At 52.8% G+C, this 22892-nt stretch overlaps 1 protein-coding gene across 1 annotated transcript in view; it reads left to right on the top strand.

The window, feature by feature from the left end:
- Positions 1–22892, top strand: part of sspo (SCO-spondin) — a 1206999-nt gene that overhangs the window by 1002891 nt on the left and 181216 nt on the right. The window contains 2 exon segments of the mRNA XM_072468611.1: positions 12993–13145; positions 22187–22233. Of these exon segments, the coding sequence (XP_072324712.1) occupies positions 12993–13145; positions 22187–22233 (200 nt within the window).

The raw sequence follows: 22892 nt of genomic DNA, 5'->3' as shown, positions 1-22892 counted from the left end.
AGAAGGATGTGGAGGCTTTAGAGAGGGTGCAGAAGAGATTTACCAGAATGTTGCCTGGTATGGAGGGCATTAGCTATGAGGAGCGGTTGAATAAACTCGGTTTGTTCTCACTGGAACGAAGGACATTGAGGGGAGACCTGATAGAGGTATACAAAATTATGAGGGGCATAGACAGAGTGGATAGTCAGAGGCTTTTCCCCAGGGTAGAGGGGTCAATTACTAGGGGGCATAGGTTTAAGGTGAGAGGGGCAAGGTTTAGAGTAGATGTACGAGGCAAGTTTTTTACGCAGAGGGTAGTGGGTGCCTGGAACTCGCTACCGGAGGAGGTGGTGGAAGTAGGGACGATAGTGACATTTAAGGGGCATCTTGACAAATACATGAATAGGATGGGAATAGAGGGATACGGACCCAGGAAGTGTAGAAGATTGTAGTTTAGTCGGGCAGCATGGTCGGCACGAGCTTGGAGGGCCGAAGGGCCTGTTCCTGTGCTGTACATTTCTTTGTTCTTTGTTCTTTGTTCTTTGTTCTTTGTTCTGTACAGCTGCAACATGACCTCCTGACTCCGGAACTCAATACCTCTACCAATAAAGGCCAACACACCATAGGCCTTCTTCACAACCCTATCAACCTGGGTGGCAACTTTCAGGGATCTATGTACATGGACACCTAGATCCCTCTGCTCATCCACACTTTCAAGAACTTTTCCATTAGCCAAATATTCCGCATTCCTGTTATTCCTTCCAAAGTGAATCACCTCACACTTCTCTACATTAAACTCCATTTGCCACCTCTCAGCCCAGCTCTGCAGCTTATCTATATCCCTCTGTAACCTGCTGCATCCTTCCACTCTATCGACAACACCACCGACTTTAGTATCGTCTGCAAATTTACTCACCCACCATTCTGCGGCTTCCTCTAGGTCATTGATAAAAATGACAAACAGCAATGGCCCCAGAACAGATCCTTGTGGTACTCCACTTGTAACTGAACTCCATTCTGAACATTTCCCATCAACCACCACCCTCTGTCTTCTTTCAGCTAGCCAATTTCTGATCCACATCTCTAAATCACCCTCAATCGCCAGCCTCCGTATTTTCTGCAATAGCCTACCGTGGGGAACTTTATCAAACGCTTTGCTGAAATCCATATACACCACATCAACTGCTCTACCCTCGTCTACCTGTTCAGTCACCTTCTCAAAGAACTCAATAAGGTTTGTGAGGCATGACCTACCCTTCACAAAGCCATGCTGACTATCCCTGATCAATTATTCCTATCTAGATGATTATAATTCTTGTCTCTTATAATCCCCTCCAAGACTTTACCCACTACAGACGTGAGGTTCACCAGTCTATAGTTGCCGGGGTTGTCTCTGCGCCCCTTTTTGAACAAAGGGACCACATTTGCTGTCCTCCAGTCCTCTGGCACTATTCCTGTAGCCAATGATGACATAAAAATCAAAGCCAAAGGTCCAGCAATCTCTTCCCTGGCCTCCCAGAGAATCCTAGGATAAATCCCATCAGGTCCCGGGGACTTATCTATTTTCAGCCTGTCCAGAATTGCCAACACCTCTTCCCTACATACCTCAATGCCATCTATTCTATTAGCCTGGGGCTCAGCATTCTCCTCCACAACATTATCTGTTTCCTGAGTGAGTACTGACGAAAAATATTCATTTAGTATCTCGCCTATATCTTCAGACTCCACACACAACTTCCCATCCCTGTCCTTGACTGGTCCTACTCTTTCCCTAGTCATTCGCTTATTCCTGACATACCTATAGAAAGCTTTTGGGTTTTCCTTGATCCTACTTGCCAAATACATCTCATGTCCCCTCCTTGCTCGTCTTTGCTCTCTCTTTAGATCCTTCCTCGCTACCTTGTAACTATCCATCGCCCCAACTGAAACTTCACACCTCATCTTCACATAGGCCTCCTTCTTCCTCTTAACAAGAGATTCCACTTCTTTGGTAAACTACGGTTCCCTCGCTCGACGCCTTCCTCCCTGCCTGACCGGTACATACTTATCAAGAACACGCAGTAGCTGATCCTTGAACAAGCTCCACTTATCCAGTGTGCCCAACACTTGCAGCCTACTTCTCCACCTTATCCCCCCCAAGTCACGTCTAATGACATCATAATTGCCCTTCCCCCAGCTATAACTCTTGCCCTGCGGTGTATACTTATCCCTTTCCATCATTAACGTAAACGTCACCGAATTGTGGTCACTGTCCCCAAAGTGCTCTCCTACCTCCAAATCCAACACCTGGCCTGGTTCATTACCCAAAACCAAATCCAACGTGGCCTCGCCTCTTGTTGGCCTGTCAACATATTGTGTCAGGAAACCCTCCTGCACACACTGTACAAAAAACGACCCATCTAATGTACTCGAACTATATCTTTTCCAGTCAATATTTGGAAAGTTAAAGTCTCCCATAATAACTACCCTGTTACTTTCGCTCTTATCCAGGATCATCCTCGCCATCCTTTCCACTACATCCCTAGAACTATTTGGAGGCCTATAGAAGACTCCCAACAGTGTGACCTCTCCTTTCATGTTTCTAACCTCAGCCCATACTACCTCGGAAGATGAGTCCCCATCTAGCATCCTCTCCGCCACCGTAATACTGCTCTTGACTAGCAGCGCCACACCTCCCCCTCTTTTGCCTCCTTCTCTGAGCTTACTAAAACACCTAAACCCCGGAACCGGCAACATCCATTCCTGTCCCTGCTCTATCCATGTCTCCGAAATGGCCACAACATCGAAGTCCCAGGTACCAACCCATGCTGCCAGTTCCCCTACCTTATTTCGTATACTCCTGGCATTGAAGTAGACACACTTCAAACCACCTACCTGAACACTGGCCCCCTCCTGCGACGTCAAATCTGTGCTCCTGACCTCTATACTCTCATTCTCCCTTACCCTAAAACTACAATCCAGGTTCCCATGCCCCTGCTGCATTAGTTTAAACCCCCCCAAAGAGCACTAACAAATCTCCCCCCCAGGATATTTGTGCCCCTCATGTTCAGATGTAGACCATCCTGTCTGTAGAGGTCCCACCTTCCCCAGAAAGATCCCCAGTTATCCATGACTGACCAGTTTTTATACTCAATGCCCCGGCCAACGAAGACAAGCATGCCGTATGCCTTCTTGAATACCTCCTCCGCCTGTGTTGCCCCTTTCAGTGACCCATGGACCTGTACACCTAGATCTCTCTGACTGTCAATACTCATGAGGGTTCTACCATTCACTGTATATTCCCTACCTGTATTAGACCTTCCAAAATGCATTACCTGACATTTGTCCGGATTAAACTCCATCTGCCATCTCTCTGCCCAAGTCTGCAAACAATCTAAATCCTGCTGTATCCTCTGACAGTCCTCATCGCTATCCACAATTCCACCAACCTTTGTGTTGTCTGCAAACTTACTAATCAGACCAGTTACATTTTCCTACGGAACACTACTAGTCACAGCCCTCCAATTAGAAAAGCACCCTTCCATTGCTACTCTCTGCCTTCTATGACCTAGCCAGTTCTGTATCCACCTTGCCAGCTCACCCCTGATCCCGTGTGACTTCACCTTTTGTACCAGTCTGCCATGAGGGACCTTGTCAAAGGCCTTACTGAAGTTCATGTAGACAACATTCACTGCCCTACCTGCAATAATCAACTTTGTGACCGCCTCAAAAAACTCTATTAAGTTAGTGAGACATGACCTCCCCTTCACAAAACCGCGCTGCCTCTCGCTAATACGACCCCTTGCTTCCAAATGGGAACATAATACGAACATAAGAACTAGGAGCAGGAGTATGCCATCTGGCCCCTCGAGCTGCTCCACCATTCAATGAGATCATGGCTGATCTTTTGTGGACTCAGCTCCACTTTCCGGCCCGAACACCATAACTGTTAATCCCTTTATTCTTCAAAAAACTATCTATTTTTATCTTAAAAACATTAAATGAAGGAGCCTCAACTACTTCACTGGGCAAGGAATTCCATAGATTGACAACCCTTTGGGTGAAGAAGTTCCTCCGAAGCTCAGTCTTAAATCTACTTCCCCTTATTTTGAGGCTATGACCCCTAGTTCTGCTTTCACCCGCCAGTGGAAACAACCTGCCCGAATCTATCCTATCTACTCGCTTCATAATTTTATACGTTTCTGTAAGATCCCCCCCCCGCATCCTTCTAAATTCCAACGAGTACAGTCCCAGTCTACTCAACCTCTCCTCGTAACCCAACCCCCTCAACACTGGGATTAACCTAGTGAATCTCCTCTGCACACCCTCCAGTGCCAGTGCGTCCTTTCTCAGGTAAGGAGACCAAAACTGAACACAATACTCCAGATGTGGCCTCACTAACACCTTATACAATTGCAGCATAACCTCCCTAGTCTTAAACTCCATCCCTCTAGCAATGAAGGACAAAACTCCATTTGCCTTCTTAATCACCTGTTGCACCTGTAAATCAACTTTTTGCGACTCATGCACTAGCACACCCAGGTCTCTCTGCACAGCAGCATGTTTTAATATTTTATCATTTAAATAATAATCCCTTTTTCTACTATTCCTACCAAAATGGATAACCTCACATTTGTCAACATTGTATTCCATCTGCCAGACCCTAGCCCATTCACTCGACAGGGAGTAGATCCCGTCTCGAAGAATTCTCTCCAGTAATTTCCCTACCACTGAAGTAAGGCTCACCGACCTGTAGTTCCCGGGATTATCCCTGCCACCCTTCTTAAACAAAGGAACAACATTGGCTATTCTCCAGTCCTCCGGGACATCACTTGAAGACAGTGAGGATCCAAAGATTTCTGTCAAGGCCTCAGCAATTTCCTCTCCAGCCTCCTTCAGTATTCTGGGGTAGATCCCATCAGGCCCTGGGGACTTATCTACCTTAATATTTTTTAAGACACCCAACACCTCGTCTTTTTGGATCTCAATGTGACCCAGGCTATCTACACACTGTTCTCCAGACTCAACATCTACCAATTTCTTCTCTTTGGTGAATACTGATGCAAAGTATTCATTTAGTACCTCGCCCATTTCCTCTGGCTCCACACATAGATTCCCTTGCCTATCCTTCAGTGGGCCAACCCTTTCCCTGGCTACCCTCTTGCTTTTTATGTACGTGTAAAAAGCCTTTGGTTTTTCCTTAACCCTATTTGCCAGACTTTTCGTGACCCCTTCTAGCCCTCCTGACTCCTTGCTTAAGTTATAATATTTTTCACTGACCCTGTTTGAACCTGGCTCTTGGTTTCTCTGCCAATCACTTTTCTTATTCCCCTTTCTGTCTTTTGTTTTTGTCCTTATTTCCTCCTCCTCTGACTCCTCACATAGGTTCCCAACAGTCAGACATATTAGTTTAAACCCTCTCCAAACACTTTCGCAAACACTCCCCCTCGGACATCAGCCCCAGTCCTGCCCAATTGTAACCTGTCCAATTTGTACAGGTTCTACCTCCCCAGAACCCTCCGCCTAACACCATCTCTTCAGCCACTTATTTGTCTGATATATCCTATTTCTACTCTGACCAGAACGTGGCACTGGGAGTAATCCTGAGATCACTCCCTTTGAGTTCCAACCTCTCCACTTTCTTCCCAACTCCCTATATTCTGCTTTGAGGACCTCATCCCTATTTTTACCTGTGTCGTTGGTACCGATGTGCACCATGACCACCGGCTGTTCCACTCTCCGAGACATCCCTGACCCTAGCACCAGGGAGGCAACACACCATCCTGGAGTCTCGTTTGCGGCCATAGAAACGCTTGTCTATTCCCGTTACAATTGAATCACCTTTAACTATTGCACTGTCACACTTTTTACTCCTCCCCTCTGCAGCAGAACCAACCGTGATGCAATGAATTTGGCTGTTGCTGCTTTCCCCTGAGAGGCCATTCCCCTCAACGCTATCCCAAGCAATTTATTTTGTTCTGCAGGGGAATGGCCACAGGAGATTCCTGCACTGCCTGCCTCGCTCTCTTGCTCTGCCTGGTGGTCACCCATTCCCTTCCTGCCTGTGGAGTCTGAGCCTGCGGCGTGACCACCTCACTATACGTGCTGTCCATGACACTCTCTGACTCGCGGATGCTCCACCGTGTCCCCAGCCGCCGCTCCAACTCCGAATCCCGGGCTTCCAGGAGCTGCAGCTGGAGACACTTTCTGCACAGAAGCTGGTCCCGGACACTGGAAATGTTCCCGGCTTCCCCCGTGGAGCAAGAGCAGCAAACCAAGGCTTTCAGCTCTCCTGACATGACTTACCCCATTAAATTAAACCTATGGAAGATGCTTGATATTCGATTAAGTCCAATTTTCTAAGGCCCTTCTTTGCTTATCCTTGTTCCTAACAATTAGAGCCCTTACAGATTATAAACCAGAACAAAAGTATTTTCAAACTATCAGTGATAAAAGTTGTAAAGACTTACTGAACTTGCCCACTACTGACCAATCAGCTCACTCCCTTGTAGCCTCAGCTACAGCAGGGCGAGACCCCGCTCTGCTCCGAGTCCCCGCCCTGCTCCGAGTCCCCGCCCTGCTCCGAGTCCCCGCCCTGCTCCGAGTCCCCGCCCTGCTCCGAGTCCCCGCCCTGCTCCGAGTCCCCGCCCTGCTCCGAGTCCCCGCCCTGCTCCGAGTCCCCGCCCTGCTCCGAGTCCCCACCCTGCTCCGAGTCCCCGCCCTGCCCCGAGTCCCCGCCCTGCCCCGAGTCCCCGCCCTGCTCCGAGTCCCCGCCCTGCTCCGAGTCCCCGCCCTGCTCCGAGTCCCCGCCCTGCTCCGAGTCCCCGCCCTGCTCCGAGTCCCCGCCCTGCTCCGAGTCCCCGCCCTGCTCCGAGTCCCCGCCCTGCTCCGAGTCCCCGCCCTGCTCCGAGTCCCCGCCCTGCTCCGAGTCCCCGCCCTGCTCCGAGTCCCCGCCCTGCTCCGAGTCCCCGCCCTGCTCCGAGTCCCCGCCCTGCTCCGAGTCCCCGCCCTGCTCCGAGTCCCCGCCCTGCTCCGAGTCCCCGCCCTGCTCCGAGTCCCCGCCCTGCTCCGAGTCCCCGCCCTGCCCCGAGTCCCCGCCCTGCCCCGAGTCCCCGCCCTGCTCCGAGTCCCCGAGTCCCCGCCCTGCTCCGAGTCCCCGCCCTGCTCCGAGTCCCCGCCCTGCTCCGAGTCCCCGCCCTGCCCCGAGTCCCCGCCCTGCCCCGAGTCCCCGCCCTGCTCCGAGTCCCCGCCCTGCCCCGAGTCCCCGCCCTGCTCCGAGTCCCCGCCCTGCTCCGAGTCCCCGCCCTGCTCCGAGTCCCCGCCCTGCTCCGAGTCCCCGCCCTGCTCCGAGTCCCCGCCCTGCCCCGAGTCCCCGCCCTGCCCCGAGTCCCCGAGTCCCCGCCCTGCTCCGAGTCCCCGAGTCCCCGCCCTGCTCCGAGTCCCCGCCCTGCTCCGAGTCCCCGCCCTGCTCCGAGTCCCCGAGTCCCCGCCCTGCTCCGAATCCCCGCCCTGCTCCGAGTCCCCGCCCTGCTCGGAGTCCCCGCCCTGCTCCGAGTCCCCGCCCTGCCCCGAGTCCCCGCCCTGCTCCGAGTCCCCGCCCTGCTCCGAGTCCCCGCCCTGCTCCGAGTCCCCGCCCTGCTCCGAGTCCCCGCCCTGCTCCGAGTCCCCGCCCTGCTCCGAGTCCCCGCCCTGCCCCGAGTCCCCGCCCTGCCCCGAGTCCCCGCCCTGCCCCGAGTCCCCGCCCTGCCCCGAGTCCCCGCCCTGCCCCGAGTCCCCGCCCTGCCCCGAGTCCCCGCCCTGCCCCGAGTCCCCGCCCTGCCCCGAGTCCCCGCCCTGCCCCGAGTCCCCGCCCTGCCCCGCGTCCCCGCCCTGCCCCGCGTCCCCGCCCTGCCCCGCGTCCCCGCTCTGCCCCGCGTCCCCGCTCTGCCCCGCGTCCCCGCTCTGCCCCGAGTCCCCGCTCTGCCCCGAGTCCCCGCTCTGCCCCGAGTCCCCGCTCTGCCCCGAGTCCCCGCTCTGCCCCGAGTCCCCGCTCTGCCCCGAGTCCCCGCCCTGCTCCGAGTCCCCGCCCTGCTCCGAGTCCCCGCCCTGCTCCGAGTCCCCGCCCTGCTCCGAGTCCCCGCCCTGCTCCGAGTCCCCGCCCTGCTCCGAGTCCCCGCCCTGCACCGAGTCCCCGCCCTGCTCCGAGTCCCCGCCCTGCTCCGAGTCCCCGCCCTGCTCCGAGTCCCCGCCCTGCTCCGAGTCCCCGACCTGCACCGAGTCCCCACCCTGCTCGGAGTTCCCAAGCTTAAAGCTCACTTAGCCTGTGGCCTCACTCTGGATGTGGGCTCTCTCCCACTGCTCATGCGCAAAGCTCACTGTGGGAGAGGGAGATGGGGACACAGGGGTGGGTGGGGCGTTAATGCACATTGGGACAGGGAGGTGGGGGGGAGGGAGGTGGGGGAGGGAGGTGGGGATATGGTGGGGAGAGGGAGGTGGGTGATACACGATCAATTGCACAAAGACTAAAGTTGGGTACAACTGTGGCTTTACTACAGTCAGATGTGTGGCCTCCTGCTGCAGCTGGCGAAATGGCAGGGCACTGGAGGTCATGCATATTTATACAGTTCTCCGTGGGCGGAGCCAGCCGGCAGCAGCTACCGGCAAACCGGTAATGCAGATCCTACCTTACATCTCCTCTTACAGTGGTTCACCACATTCACCCCCTGTTAAAAATGAGTCCGGCGGGGGTGACGTGAAACTATATACAATTAATGCAATTATGTACAGTGGTAGGAAAGGAAAAGTCCATGTTGACGGTCCGGAGTCCGTCTAAAGGTTCAGCCGGTCCGGTGCTTTGGTGCTTCGTTGGGAGCGGCGTAACGGTGGCGGCGAAGTCGGTGCTGGCGGTGGTGGAGGCGGCACCGATGGCGGTGGTGGCGGTGCTGATGCTGGCCAGTCATCGGGGAACTCCGGGAGCGTGCCGAGGTCCTCCTCGTCCTCTTGTGCGGAAAAGGGGAGGGAGGGGTGGTCTGGTGGGGTCAATATTGGCAGCGTGGTGGGAGGTGGGGGTGGGGCGCATTGGTGGGGGGGGGGGTGTTGGGGTGGAACCGACGGTGCCAGGTCCCTGAGTGAGACAGTATCTTGGCGGCCGTCGGGGAACTCAACGTAGGCATATTGAGGGTTGGCATGCAGCAGGTGAACCCTGTCCACCAAGGGGTCCGCCTTGTGGAGTTGGACGTGCCTACGGAGAAGGACCGGTCCTGGAGCAGCGAGCCAAGTCGGGAGCGACACCCCGGATGTGGACTTCCTGGGGAAGGTAAAAACACGTTCATGGGGTCTGTTATTAGTGGCGGTGCACAATAGTGACCGGGTGGAGTGTAGAGCGTCAGGGAGGACCTCCTGCCAGCGAGAGGCTGGGAGGTTCCTGGACCGTAGGGCCAGCTGGACGGCCCTCCAAGCCGTCCTGTTCTCCCTCTCCACCTGCCCGTTTCCCCGGGGGTTGTAGCTGGTCGTCCTGCTGGAGGCGATACCCCTGCTGAGCAGGAACTGACACAGCTCATCGCTCATGAATGAGGATCCCCTGTCACTGTGGATGTAGGCGGGGAAGCCGAACAGAGCGAAGATGGTGCTGAGGGCCTTGATGACGGTGGCAGACGTCATATCGGGGCATGGGATGGCGAAGGTGAATCTGGAGTACTCATCGACCACACTGAGAATATACGTGTTACAGTCGGTGGAGGGGAGGGGCCCTTTGAAATCCACGCTGAGGCGTTCAAAGGGGCGGGAAGCCTTCACCAGGCGCGCACGGTTTGGCCGGTAGAAGTGCGGCTTGCACTCCGCACAGACCTGGCAGACCCTGGTGACTGTCTTTATTTCCTCGACGGAGTAGGGCAGATTGCGAGCTTTGACCAGATGATACAATCGAGTGACCCCCGGGTGACAAAGGCTTTTGTGTAGGGCCCGGAGTTGGTCCACTTGTGCGCTGGCACATGTACCTCGGGAGAGGGCGTCTGGGGGCTCGTTGAGTTTACCGGGGCGATACAAGATCTCGTAATTATAGGTGGAGAGCTCGATTCTCCACCGCAAGACTTTATCATTTTTGACCTTGCCCCGCTGTGTGTTATTGAACATGAAGGCAACCGACCGTTGGTCAGTGAGGAGAGTGAATCTCTTACCGGCCAGGTAATACCTCCGATGTCGCACAGCTTCAATGATAGCTTGGGCCTCCTTTTCAACGGATGAGTGTCGAATTTCAGAGGTATGAAGAGTGCGGGAAAAGAATGCCACGGGTCTGCCTGCCTGGTTTAGAGTGGCGGCAAGGGCGACGTCTGAAGCGTCGCTTTCTACTTGAAAAGGCAGTGACTCGTCCACTGCGCGCATCCCGGCCTTGGCGATGTCTGCTCTGATGCAGGCGAAAGCATGTTGTGCCTCGGCCGTGAGAGGGAATTGGGTGGACTGGATGAGTGGGCGGGCCTTGTCCGCATAGTTTGGGACCCACTGAGGGTAGTAGGAAAAGAACCCCAGGCAGCGTTCGAGGGCCTTGGGGCAGTGGGGGAGGGGAAGTTCCATGAGGGGCACATGCGGTCGGGGTCGGGCCCGAGAAGTCAGTTTTGGACTATATAACCGAGAATGGCTAAACGGGTCGTGCTGAACACACACTTCTGTTTGTTGTAGGTCAGGTTGAGAAGGGTGGCAGTGCGGAGGAATTTATCGAGGTTGGCATCGTGGTCCTGCTGGTCATGGCTGCAGATGGTGACATTATCTAAGTACGGAAAGGTGGCCCGCAAACCGTACTGGTCGACCATTCGGTCCATCTCCCGATGGAAGACCGAGACCCCATTTGTGATGCCGAAAGGGACCCTAAGGAAGTGGTAGAGGCGACCGTCCGCCTCGAAGGCCGTGTATGGCCGGTCCGACTTCCGGATGGTGAGCTGGTGGTAGGCGGATTTCAGGTCAATTGTTGAGAAGACCCGGGACTGCGCAATCTAATTGACCATATCAGATATGCGTGGGAGGGGGTACGTGTCGAGCTGCGTGTACCGATTGATGGTCTGGCTGTAGTCCACGACCATCCTGTGTTTCTCCCCAGTTTTAACCACTATCACTTGGGCTCTCCAGCGGCTGTTGCTGGCCTTGATAATACCCTCCATAAGCAGCCGCTGGACTTCGGACCTGATGAAGGTCTTGTCCTGGGTGCTGTACCGTCTGCTCCTAGTGGCAACGGGTTTGCAATCCGCAATTAGATTGGCAGAAAGGGACGGGTGATTGACCTTGAGGGTCGCGAGGCCGCAAACGGTAAAGGGGGGGGGGTAAGGGCCTGCCGAATTTGAGGGTGAGGCTCTGGAGGTTGCACTGGAAGTCCAGGCCCAACAGGAGTGCAGCGCAGAGATTAGGAAGGACATAGAGGCGGAAGTTACTAAATTCTACGCCCTGGACCGTGAGGGTGACTGTACGAAAGCCTCGGATCGGGACGGAGTGGGATCCGGAGGCTAGGGAGATCCTTTGATTGGCAGGGTGGACCGCGAGGGAGCAGCGCCTTACCGTATCTGGGTGAACAAAGCTTTCGGTGCTCCTGGAGTCCAGCAGCCACGAGGTCACGTGGCCGTTGATTTTAACCGTCGTCGACGCGGTGACCAGGTTGTGCGGGCGAGATTGGTCCAGCGTCATCGAAGCGAGCTGCGGGTAGCCATCAGATGCTTCGGGTGGCGAGCGTGTGCGGTTCCGATGTCGGGATGTCCGGGGACCCTGTGGGGAACAAGATGGCAGCGCCCATGGTGCGCACAATGCGGGTCGGGACAAGATGGCGGCGCCCATTGGTCGCACATGGACCCGGGAGAAGAAGATGGCGGCTCCCATTGTGTGTCTGGCGTGTGGGAGTGGGCGATAGCGGGCGTGATCGCAGCGACTGCGAGGGCCTGGCACACAGCCGCAAAGTGGCCCTTTTTACTGCAGGCTTTACAAACTGCAGTGCGGGCCGGGCAGTGTTGGCGGGGGTGCTTCTGCTGACCGGAGAAGTAGCAGCAGGACCCCCGGGGTGCGCGGATCGGCGTGCGGTGCAGGCGTATTGGGAAGGCAGGGCCCCGGCTGAGGAGGTCGTCGGCAGGGTCCAGGAGGGGTAGGAAGGGGTAGAAGGGTGGGCAGCGCGGCGGGAAAGGTACAATTGTATGTTACGGGATGCGACCGTCATGGAGAGCGCCAAGGTTTTCATCTCCGCCAGTTCGAGCGTGGCCCCTTCCAGCAATCGTTCTTGGATGCGGTCCGACGCACTCCCCGTCACGAAAGCATCGCGCATGAGGAGATTTGCGTGTTCGGCGGCCGTAACGGCCTGACAGTCACAGTCCCGGATGAGTGGAATTAGGGCCTGCCAGAAGTCTTCGATGGACTCACCAGGTAGTTGCGAGCGGGTGGCGAGTACATGCCTGGCGAAGAGCGTGTTTGCCTTCTGCGCGTAGTGTTCCTTTCGGAGTTCCATTGCTTTTGTGTAATTCGTGGCGTCTTGGATCAACGGGAACACGCTGGAGCTCAGTCTGGAGTACAGGACGTTTATCTTCTGAGCCTCCGTTGGCGCGGGCTCCGCCGCGTTGATGTAGGCCTCAAAACATGCTAGCCAGTGAGTAAAGTCTTTCCTGGCGCCGGGCGAGTGCGGATCCAGCTGCAGGCGACCTGGTTTGATTCTGATATCCATTCTGTGGAAAATCTGACTAATAAATTGATGCGCGATCAATTGCACAAAGACTAAAGTTGGGGACAACTGTGGCTTTATTACAGTCAGATGCGTGGCCTCCTGCTGCAGCTGGCGAAATGGCAGGGCACTGGAGGTCATGCATATTTATACCGTTCTCCCTGGGCGGAGCCAGCCGGCAGGAGCTACCGGCGAACCTGTAGTGTAGGTCCTACCTTACATCCCCTATTACAGTGGTTCACCACAGTGGGGAGACGGAGATGGGGTGTGAGTACACAGGAAGAGGGAGGTGGGGTGAGCACTGGACTAAAATAACCCTCTTTGATCTGTCATTTTCTGAGCAGTTTTTCTGTTACTTCTTTTGATTTTGTAGCACATCGACTTCAGGGTCACCTGACAGGAAGTGCCAGCAGGAACAAGCACAAACAAAACCATGTGACCAAGGCCTGTGCCCAATATTGTGCCTCCACGATGCGCAGGAGATGCAGCTGGGGGCAAGTTGGTTTGTGGGAGAATGTAAACAATGGTAAGAACTCAACAGATCTTTGATCATTAGATTGGTTTGAAATATCTTCACATGTCACAGAAATCCACGAAGATCCAGATCGAGGAGAGATGAGTTAATCCAGGTGTTGGGTCTGGAAGAGGGATGTTTCCCCATTTGCTGGGACAGCAGTTGTTGCCCGTCCCTAATTGCCTTGAGCTGAGTGGCTTCCTCGGCCATTTCAGAGGGCAGATAAAAGTCAACCACATTCCTCTGGGTCTGGAGTCACGTGGAGACCACAACATGTGAGGATGGAAAATGTATTTCCCGAAAGGACATTAGAAAACTAGTCCATCTGAGCTCCTTGAGTCTGCGCCTTCGCTTCGTATCCCACTTGTCCTTTAATGTCATTGGTGTCTAAAAATACATCAACCTCGTCTCTGACTATACGCAGTGTCTGAACCTCTGTAGCCCTTTGGATTGGAGAATTCCAAAGATTCTGGAGGTTCCCCTCCAACTCTGTTACCCCCCTGACTTGGAAATATATCGCCGTTCCTTCACTGTCGCCAAGGCAACATCCTGGAACTCCCTCCCTAACAGCATGGTGGGTGTACCTACACATCAGGGACTGCAGCGGTTCAAGTTGGCAGCTCACCCCCACCTTCTGAAGGGCAACTAGGGATGGGCAATAAATGCTGGTCTGACCAGCGACGCCCACATCCCGTAAATTAATTAAAAATTCACCACTCTGACTGAAGACATTCCTTCCCGTCCCAGTCCAAAATGGCCGATTTCTTATTCGAGACCAGAGTTTTTCAAACTTTTTTTCCCGGGACCTATTTTTACAAACTGCGGACCTTTGGAACCCAGGCCGGCTGAACCCAGGCCGGCTGAACCCAGGCCGGCTGAACCCAGGCCGGCTGAACCCAGGCCGGCTGAACCCAGGCCGGCTGAACCCAGGCCGGCTGACCGCTGGGACCCAGGCCGGCTGAACCCAGGCCGGCTGAACCCAGGCCGGCTGAACCCAGGCCGGCTGGACCCAGGCCGGCTGAGCGCTGGGACCCAGGCCGGCTGAACCCAGGCCGGCTGAACCCAGGCCGGCTGAACCCAGGCCGGCTGACCGCTGGGACCCAGGCCGGCTGAACCCAGGCCGGCTGAACCCAGGCCGGCTGGACCCAGGCCGGCTGGACGCTGGGACCCAGGCCGGCTGAACCCAGGCCGGCTGAGCGCTGGGACCCAGGCCGGCTGAACCCAGGCTGGCTGAACCCAGGCCGGCTGGACCCAGGCCGGCTGACCGCTGGGACCCAGGCCGGCTGAGCGTTGGGACCCAGGCCGGCTGGACCCAGGCCGGCTGAGCGCTGGGACCCAGGCTGGCTGAACCCAGGCCGGCTGGACGCTGGGACCCAGGCCGGCTGGACCCAGGCTGGCTGAGCGCTGGGACCCAGGCCGGCTGAACCCAGGCCGGCTGAACCCAGGCCGGCTGAACCCAGGCCGGCTGAACCCAGGCCGGCTGGCCGCTGGGACCCAGGCCGGCTGAACCCAGGCCGGCTGGACGCTGGGACCCAGGCCGGCTGGACGCTGGGACCCAGGCCGGCTGGACCCAGGCTGGCTGATATTTTCTCATCCCCATTCTCCTGCCTTCTGGATGGTGCAATGCTAGACATAATTCTGAGGAATGAAGCTGGGCAGGTGGTTGGTGGGGGAGCATTTTGGTGATAGCGACCACAACATGGTGCAATTCAAGTTTGTTATGGACAAAGAAATAGACGAATTGCAGAAAAGGGTCTTAGATTCGGGGAGAGCAGATTTTAGTAAAATAAGGTAGGATGTGACCAAGGTGGACTGGAACAAGTTACTGGTGGGGAAATCTACAGAAGAGAAATGGAGGATGTTCAAAGAAGAAATGGGGAGAGTACAGGCCTAACATGATCCCTCGAGGGTAGAGGAAGGAGTAACAAACCAGAGAACCATGGACAAATGTGAGGTTGTGCATTTTGGTAGGTCTGACATAGAGGGGAAATATGGCAAATGGTAAATGGCAAAACTCTTAGGAATATAGAAAGTCAGGGAGATCTGGGCGTGCAGGTCCACAGATCTTTGAAGGTGGCAACACAAGTGGACAAGGTAGTCAAGAAAGCAGACGGAATGCTTGCCCTCATTGGACGGGGCATCGAGTATAAAAACTGGCAAGTCATGCTGCAGTTGTATAGAACCTTGGTAAGGCCGCACTTGGAATATTGTGCAAAATTCTGGTCCCCACACTACCAGAAGGATGTGGAGGCTTTGGAGAGGGTGCAGAGGAGGTTTACGGATGTTGCCGGGTCTGGAGGGTGTTAGCTATGTGGAGAGGCTGAATAGACTCGGACTGTTTTCATTAGAAAGACGGAGGTTGAGGTCTACAAGACTATGAGGGGCATGGATAGAGTGGATGGGCAGGCACTCTTTCCCAGGGTGGAGGGGTCACAGGTTTAAGGTCCGTGGGGCAAAGTTTAGAGGAGATGTGCGAGGCAGGCTTTTTACGCAGAGGGTGGTGAGTGCCTGGAACGCGTTGCCAGGGGAGATTGTGGAAGCAGGTACATTAACGGCGTTCAATAGGCATCTTGACAAACACATGGACAGGTTGGGTATAGAGGGATACGGCACAAGGAAGTGCTGAGGGTTTTGGCCAAGGTTGGTATCATGACCGGTACAGGCTTGGAGGGCCGGAGGCCTGTTCCTGTGCTGGATTATTCTTTGTTCTTTGTTCTTTGTTATGACCAGAGATATTTAGGATGCAATGAGAAGAGAGAGGCTTTCAATAAGTACAAGGGGAGCTAATCAATAGAGGCATTAGTGGAGTACAGAAAGTGCAGGATGGAGCTTAAGAGAACAATTAGGAGAGCAAAGAGCGGATATGTGAAAGCTCTGGCTGGTAAAAGTCAGGAAAATCCCAAGATATTCCATAAGGATATCAATGGGAAGAGGATAACCAGGGAAAGAGTGGGGCCCATTTTGGACCAAGTGGAAATTTGTGGGTGGAGCCAGAGGACGTTGGTCGGGTGTTGAATGAATATTTCACAAATGTCTTCTTCCAAGAAAATGAAAAGGTAGTTATGGAACTCGGGGAGACAGACTGTGAGGATATTAAGCAAGTTGTCACAGGGAGGGATAAGGTATTGGAGGTGTTGGCAGGCTTAAAAGTGGACATATCTCCAGGTCCGGATGAATTGTAATGCTGTAGGGAGAATTAATCTCTCTGCTACAATGAGGGGCATTCTCTCTTCAGCTGCACAGCAAACTACCATCGAAGAGGCTAATTGTCCTTTGTCATTCAATGTAACATTTCAGCTGAGGATTTCAGCTGACAATTTAAGTTCTTACTGCATCCTTTGAAAAAAATCAAGAGGTTTGTCCTTGAACTCGCCATGCTTAGCCTTCAAATACCTTTGACATTTTGTGAGTTTTAAACTCTTATTTGCCAGTACTTCCTTGCATATAACACACATGGGCTTTGCATCCTGATTTATATTGGCACAATTAACAAAGCCATATCTCAAGAAATCATCTTTATACTGCTTTGTTCCGATTTCAGTTTTTTTCTTTGCAGGCTGTTCATCAGAGGCCCTGGACTTCTGTACAGAGTTAACACCAGCACTGATCTGTCCTGTCCTGGACTCTCCTGGGCAGCTCACACCAGCGCTGCTCTGTCCTGTCCTGGACTCTCCTGAGCACCTCTCTCCAGCACTGCTCTGTCCTGTCCTGGACTCTCCTGAGCACCTCTCTCCAGCACTGCTCTGTCCTGCCATGGACTCTCCTGAGCACCTCTCTCCAGCACTGCTCTGTCCTGTCCTGGACTCTCCTGAGCACCTCTCTCCAGCACTGCTCTGTCCTGTCCTGGACTCTCCTGAGCACCTCTCTCCAGCACTGCTCTGTCCTGCCATGGACTCTCCTGAGCACCTCTCTCCAGCACTGCTCTGTCCTGTCCTGGACTCTCCTGAGCACCTCTCTCCAGCACTGCTCTGTCCTGTCCTGGACTCTCCTGAGCACCTCTCTCCAGCACTGCTCTGTCCTGTCCTGGACTCTCCTGAGCACCTCTCTCCAGCACTGCTCTGTCCTGTCCTGGACTCTCCTGAGCACCTCTCTCCAGCACTGCTCTGTCCTGCCATGGACTCTCCTGAGCACCTCTCTCCAGCACTGCTCTGTCCTGTCCTGGACTCTCCTGAGCACCTCTCTCCAGCACTGCTCTGTCCTGTCCTGGACTCTCCTGAGCACCTCTCTCCAGCACTGCTCTGTCCTGCCATGGACTCTCCTGAGCACCTCTCTCCAGCACTGCTCTGTCCTGTCCTGGACTCTCCTGAGCACCTCTCTCCACCACTGCTCTGTCCTGCCGAGGACCCTTCTGAACAGCTCTCTCCAGCAGATTCGGTTACGAGATCCTGCCCAGGAGGTACGCTGCTTATTTGTGCCTCTGGCACTTTCTTCTTTATAACAAAACAATCCATCTTCACAGTGCAGTTGCCTTGCTTGCTCTTCTCTGTGATTTCACACCAAAAGTTCGACACTTGTGTGAGAAATAAGAGGATGATCAGAGTGAGAGTCGGGCTGATCAGGGATAGTGGAGGGAACTTGTGCCTAGAGTCTGAGGAGGTAGGGGAGGCCCTAAATGAATATTTTGTTTCAGTATTCACTAGAGAGAGAGACATTGTTGCCCATGAGAACAGTGTGAACCAGGTTAATAGACTCGAACAGGTTGATATTAAGAAGGAGGATGTGCTGGAAATTTTGAAAAGCATCAGGATAGGTAAGTTCCCCTGGGCCTGACGCGATATACCCAAGGTTACTACGGGAAGCGAGGGAGGAGATTCCTGCGCCGTTGGCGATGATCTTTGCGTCCTCACTCTCCACTGGAATAGTACAGGACGATTGGAAGGAGGTATATGTTCCCCTGTTCATGAAAGGGAATAGGGAAATCCCTGGGAATTACAGACCCATCAGTCTTGCGTCTGTGGTGAGCAAAATATTGGAAAGGGTTCTGAGAGATAGGATTTATGATTATTTAGAAAAACATAGTTTAATTAAAGATAGTCAGCATGGCTTTGTGAGGAGCAGGACATGCCTCACAAGCCTCATTGAATTCTTTGAGGATGTGACGATACACATTTATGAAGGTCGGGCAGTGGATGTGGTGTATATGAATTTCAGTAAGGCATTTGATAAGGTTCCCCATGGTAGGCTCATTCGGAAAGTTAGGGGGCATGGGATACAGGGAAATTTGTCTGTCTGGATAGAGAATTGGCTGGATGAAAGAAGATAGCGAGTGGAAGTGGATGGAAAGTATTCCGCCTGGAGGTCGGTGACCAGTGGTGTCCCTCAAGGATCTGTTCTGGGACCTCTGCTCTTTGTGGATTTTGTAAATGACTTGGATGAAGAAGTGGAAGGGTGGTTTAGTAACTTTGCTGAGGACACGAAGGTTGGTGGAGTTGTAGATAGTGTCGAGGCTGTTGCAGGTTCCAACAGGACATTGACAGGATGCAGAGCTGGACTGAGAAGTGGCAGATGGTGTTCAATCTAGATAAATGTGAAGTGATTCATTTTGGAAGGTCGAATTTGAATGCTGAATACAGGGTTAAAAGCAGGATTCGTGGAAGTGTGGAGGAACAGAGGGATCTTGGGGTCCACGTACATAGATCCCTCAAAGTTGCCACCCAGGTTGATAGGGTTGTTAAGAAGGTGTGTGGTGTGTTAGCTTTCATTAACAGGGGGATTGAGTTTAAGAGCCACGAGGTTGTGCTGCAGTTTTATAAATTCCTGGTTAGACCACACTTGGAATATTGTGTCCAGTTCTGGTCGCCTCATTATAGGAAGGATGTGGATGCTTTGGAGAGGGTACAGAGGAGATTTACCAGGATGCTGCCTGGACTGGAGGGCATAGAACATAGAACATTACAGCGCAGTACAGGCCCTTTGGCCCTCGATGTTGCACCGACCTGTGAAACCACTCTAAAGCCCATCGACAATATTCCCTTATCGTCCATATGAATGAAATGAAATGAAATGAAAATCGCTTATTGTCACAAGTAGGCTTCAAATGAAGTTACTGTGAAAAGCCCCTAGTCGCCACATTCCGGCGCCTGTTCGGGGAGGCTGGTACGGGAATTGAACCCGCGCTGCTGGCCTGCTTGGGTCTGCTTTAAAAGCCAGCTGTTTAGCCCAGTGTGCTAAACCAGCCCCTGTTTATCCAATGACCATTTAAATGCCCTTAATGTTGGCGAGTCCACTACTGTTACAGGCAGGGCATTCCACACCCTTACTACTCTCTGAGTAAAGAACCTACCTCTGACATCTGTCCTATATATGGGCAGCACGGTAGCACAAGTGGATAGCACTGTGGCTTCACAGCGCCAGGGTCCCAGGTTCGATTCCCCGCTGGGTCACTGTCTGTGCGGAGTTTGCACGTTCTCCCCGTGTCCGCGTGGGTTTCCTCCGGGTGCTCCGGTTTCCTCCCACAGTCCAAAGACGTGCAGGTTAGGTGGATTGGCCATGCTAAATTACCCGTAGTGTCCATAAGGGTTGGGAGGGGTTATTGGGTTGCGGGGATAAGGTGGAAGTGAGGGATTAATGTGGGTCGGTGCAGACTCGATGGGCCGAATGGCCTCCTTCTGCACTGTATGTTCTATGTAATGTAATCTATGTATGTAATATCTATCTCCCCTCAACTTAAAGCTATGTCCCCTCATGCTAGCCATAACCATCTGAGGAAAAAGGCTCTCACTGTCCACCCTATCTAATCCTCTGATCATCTTGTATGCCTCAATTAAGTCACCTCTTAACCTTCTTCTCTCTAACGAAAACAGCCTCAAGTCCCTCAGCCTTTCCTCATAAGATCTTCCCTCCATACCAGGCAGCATCCTGGTAAATCTCCTCTGCACCCTTTCCAATGCTTCCACATCCTTCCTATAATGCGGCGACCAGAATTGCACGCAATACTCCAAATGCGGCCGCACCAGAGTCTTGTACAGCTGCAACATGACCTCATGGCTCCGAAACTCAATCCCTCTACCAATAAAAGCTAACACACCGTACGCCTTCTCAACAATCCTATCAACCTGGGTGGCAACTTTCAGGGATCTATGTACATGGACACCGAGAGCTTTCTGCTCATCCACACTACCAAGAATATTACCATTAGCCCAGTACTCTGTATTCCTGTTACTCCTTCCAAAATGAATCACCTGACACTTTTCTGCATTAAACCCCATTTGCCACCTCTCAGCCCAGCGCTGCAGCTTATCTATGTCCCTCTGTAACCTGCAACATCCTTCCGCACTGTCCACAACTCCACCGACTTTCGTGTCATCTGCAAATTTACTCACCCATCCTTCTACGCCCTCCTCCAGGTCATTTATAAAAATGACAAACAGCAGTGGCCCCAAAACAGATCCTTGTGGTACACCACTAGTAACTGAACTCCATTCTGAACATTTCCCATCTACCACCACCCTCTGTCTTCTTTCAGCTAGCCAATGTCTGATCCACATCTCTAAATCACCCTCAATCCCCAGCCTCCGTATTTTCTGCAATAGCCTACCATGGGGAACCTTATCAAACGCTTTACTGAAATCCATATACACCACATCAACTGCTTTACCCTCATCCACCTGTTTGGTCACCTTCTCAAAGAATTCAATAAGGTTTGTGAGGCACGACCTACCCTTCACGAAACCGTGTTGACTATCTCTAATCAAATTATTCCTTTCCAGATGATTCTACATCCTATCTCTTACCCTATATACACACACATGTACACACACATACATACACCTGTATACATGTACACACACATATACACACCTATACATATATATATAATATATATATACGCATACACACATGTAAATATATACACATATACATATTTACACATACATATATATACGTATATAACCAAACATAATGATCAGGATGAGGCCACTTGGCCCCTCGACCCAGATCGTGGCTGTTTTGATTCTAACCTCAACTCCACATTCCTGCTGACCTCCCGATAACCTTTCATATGGTCGCTGTCACCTCTCTGATCTGCTCCAGCCATTCAACCTTTTCAGATACTCGTGACTCGTTCATTCTGCTCTCGAGTTTCCCAGTTTCATCTCTGCCCAGCTGGAGGCTGTTTCTTCCGTTTCTGATGGCCCTCGAACTCTGGGAATGTCCCTTAAAGGCCAAAGTAAAGCTGGGATCATTCCGGAGAGGAAGAGAACTCGTTTTCCAGAGTGTGAGGTCATTTGACTTTTGAGGAATGCCCGTGTAACTTGAGGTTGCTCTAAGGATGGAAGTTAAAAGGAATGTGTAAATATAGAGCTAATTGAAGATCCAATCACAACTGGTGTTCGAACCCAGAAACACAGATATCAATGTATAGAACAGATCCTGTAGTTTTGGGCACCAGAGGTAAGACTTATACAATAAATTGTGTTTGTAACACAATTAAAAAGAACACAGGGAGTGCAGGGATTGTGGATTGGACAAGACTACTGATATTTCAGTATTGTCAGAGCCAATGAGACCATTTAGAGGGGTTGGGTAAAGCAGCCTGTGAGGATTCCTCACCATCAAGCCAGTGCTGTACCTCGGTAAAGAGGTTCTTGAGGAATGTGATGTTTGAAGGTCAACTCTATCCGGGAACTTCGAATGGAAAGCACCTTGAGAACAAAATCCATTGCCGAGTTGGAAAGGCAGAGATGGAACCCATTTGTGCAGCAAGTAACACCAGTGCTTGTAATTCTGTGAGGTGTCACTTTGTTGTATTTTGCTATTTTGTTTGAAATATCTTTCAACTGTTAATGTTTGAATCATGTTGGTTTTGGTTAATTTGCTACAGTAAAGGTTTTAAAAAGTGAATCTTTCCATCTACCTGAAATGTTAACCCTGTTTCTCTCCACAGATACTGCCAGACGTGCTGAGTATTTACAGCGGTTTTTGTTTTATCTCCGATTTCCAGCATCTGCAGGATTTTGCTTTTGTGGAGAGAGCAGCTTTTGACCCAATGGGTCATTTTGGAGCAGATTCTCTGTCCTTATGGTGTTTTTTTTTTTTTTTTTTTTTTACAGCTTGTGCACCCCTGAAGGAATCTACTGCCAACCCCTGGACTGCAAAGGTAACACTGAAAGGTTATTCTGGAATAGGCACAGGTTGGAAGTGTCTCCAGAAGCTCGAGTTCAGGATTTCCGAGGGCAGCTGGAGTCACTGCGGAGCATCAGGGGTGTGAGAGTTTCCTGGATTGTATACTCCCAGAGGCAGTAACCCCACAAGCAGTAACCCCACAGGCAGTAACCCCACATGCAGTAACCCCACAGGCAGTAACCCCAGAGGCAGTAACCCCAGAGGCAGTAACCCCAGAGGCAGTAACCCCACATGCAGTAACCCCACAGGCAGTAACCCCACATGCAGTAACCCCACAGGCAGTAACCCCACAGGCAGTAACCCCACAGGCAGTAACCCCACAGGCAGTAACCCCAAAGGCAGTAGCCCCACACGCAGTAACCCCACACGCAGTAACCCCACAAGCAGTAACCCCACAGGCAGTAACCCCACAGGCAGTAACCCCAGAGGCCAGTTGGGGGGCAGAGAGCACCAACTCAAAGAGGAAGCATTGTAGCTCAACAGGATTGGGACCAATGACCTCATGGGGAGGGTCACGAATGTGGATGAGGAGGAGCTTCCCCAGATTGGGACCAATGTCCTCATGGGGTGGGTCTCTTGTGTGGGTGAGGAGGGGTGAAACTAAATTGACAGGGGATGGACCCCAGTGTAATA

Source organism: Scyliorhinus torazame, chromosome 11, assembly GCF_047496885.1.
Source record: "Scyliorhinus torazame isolate Kashiwa2021f chromosome 11, sScyTor2.1, whole genome shotgun sequence".
Classification (NCBI taxonomy): Eukaryota; Metazoa; Chordata; class Chondrichthyes; order Carcharhiniformes; family Scyliorhinidae; genus Scyliorhinus; species Scyliorhinus torazame.
This window is presented reverse-complemented; position numbering and strand designations above follow the sequence as displayed.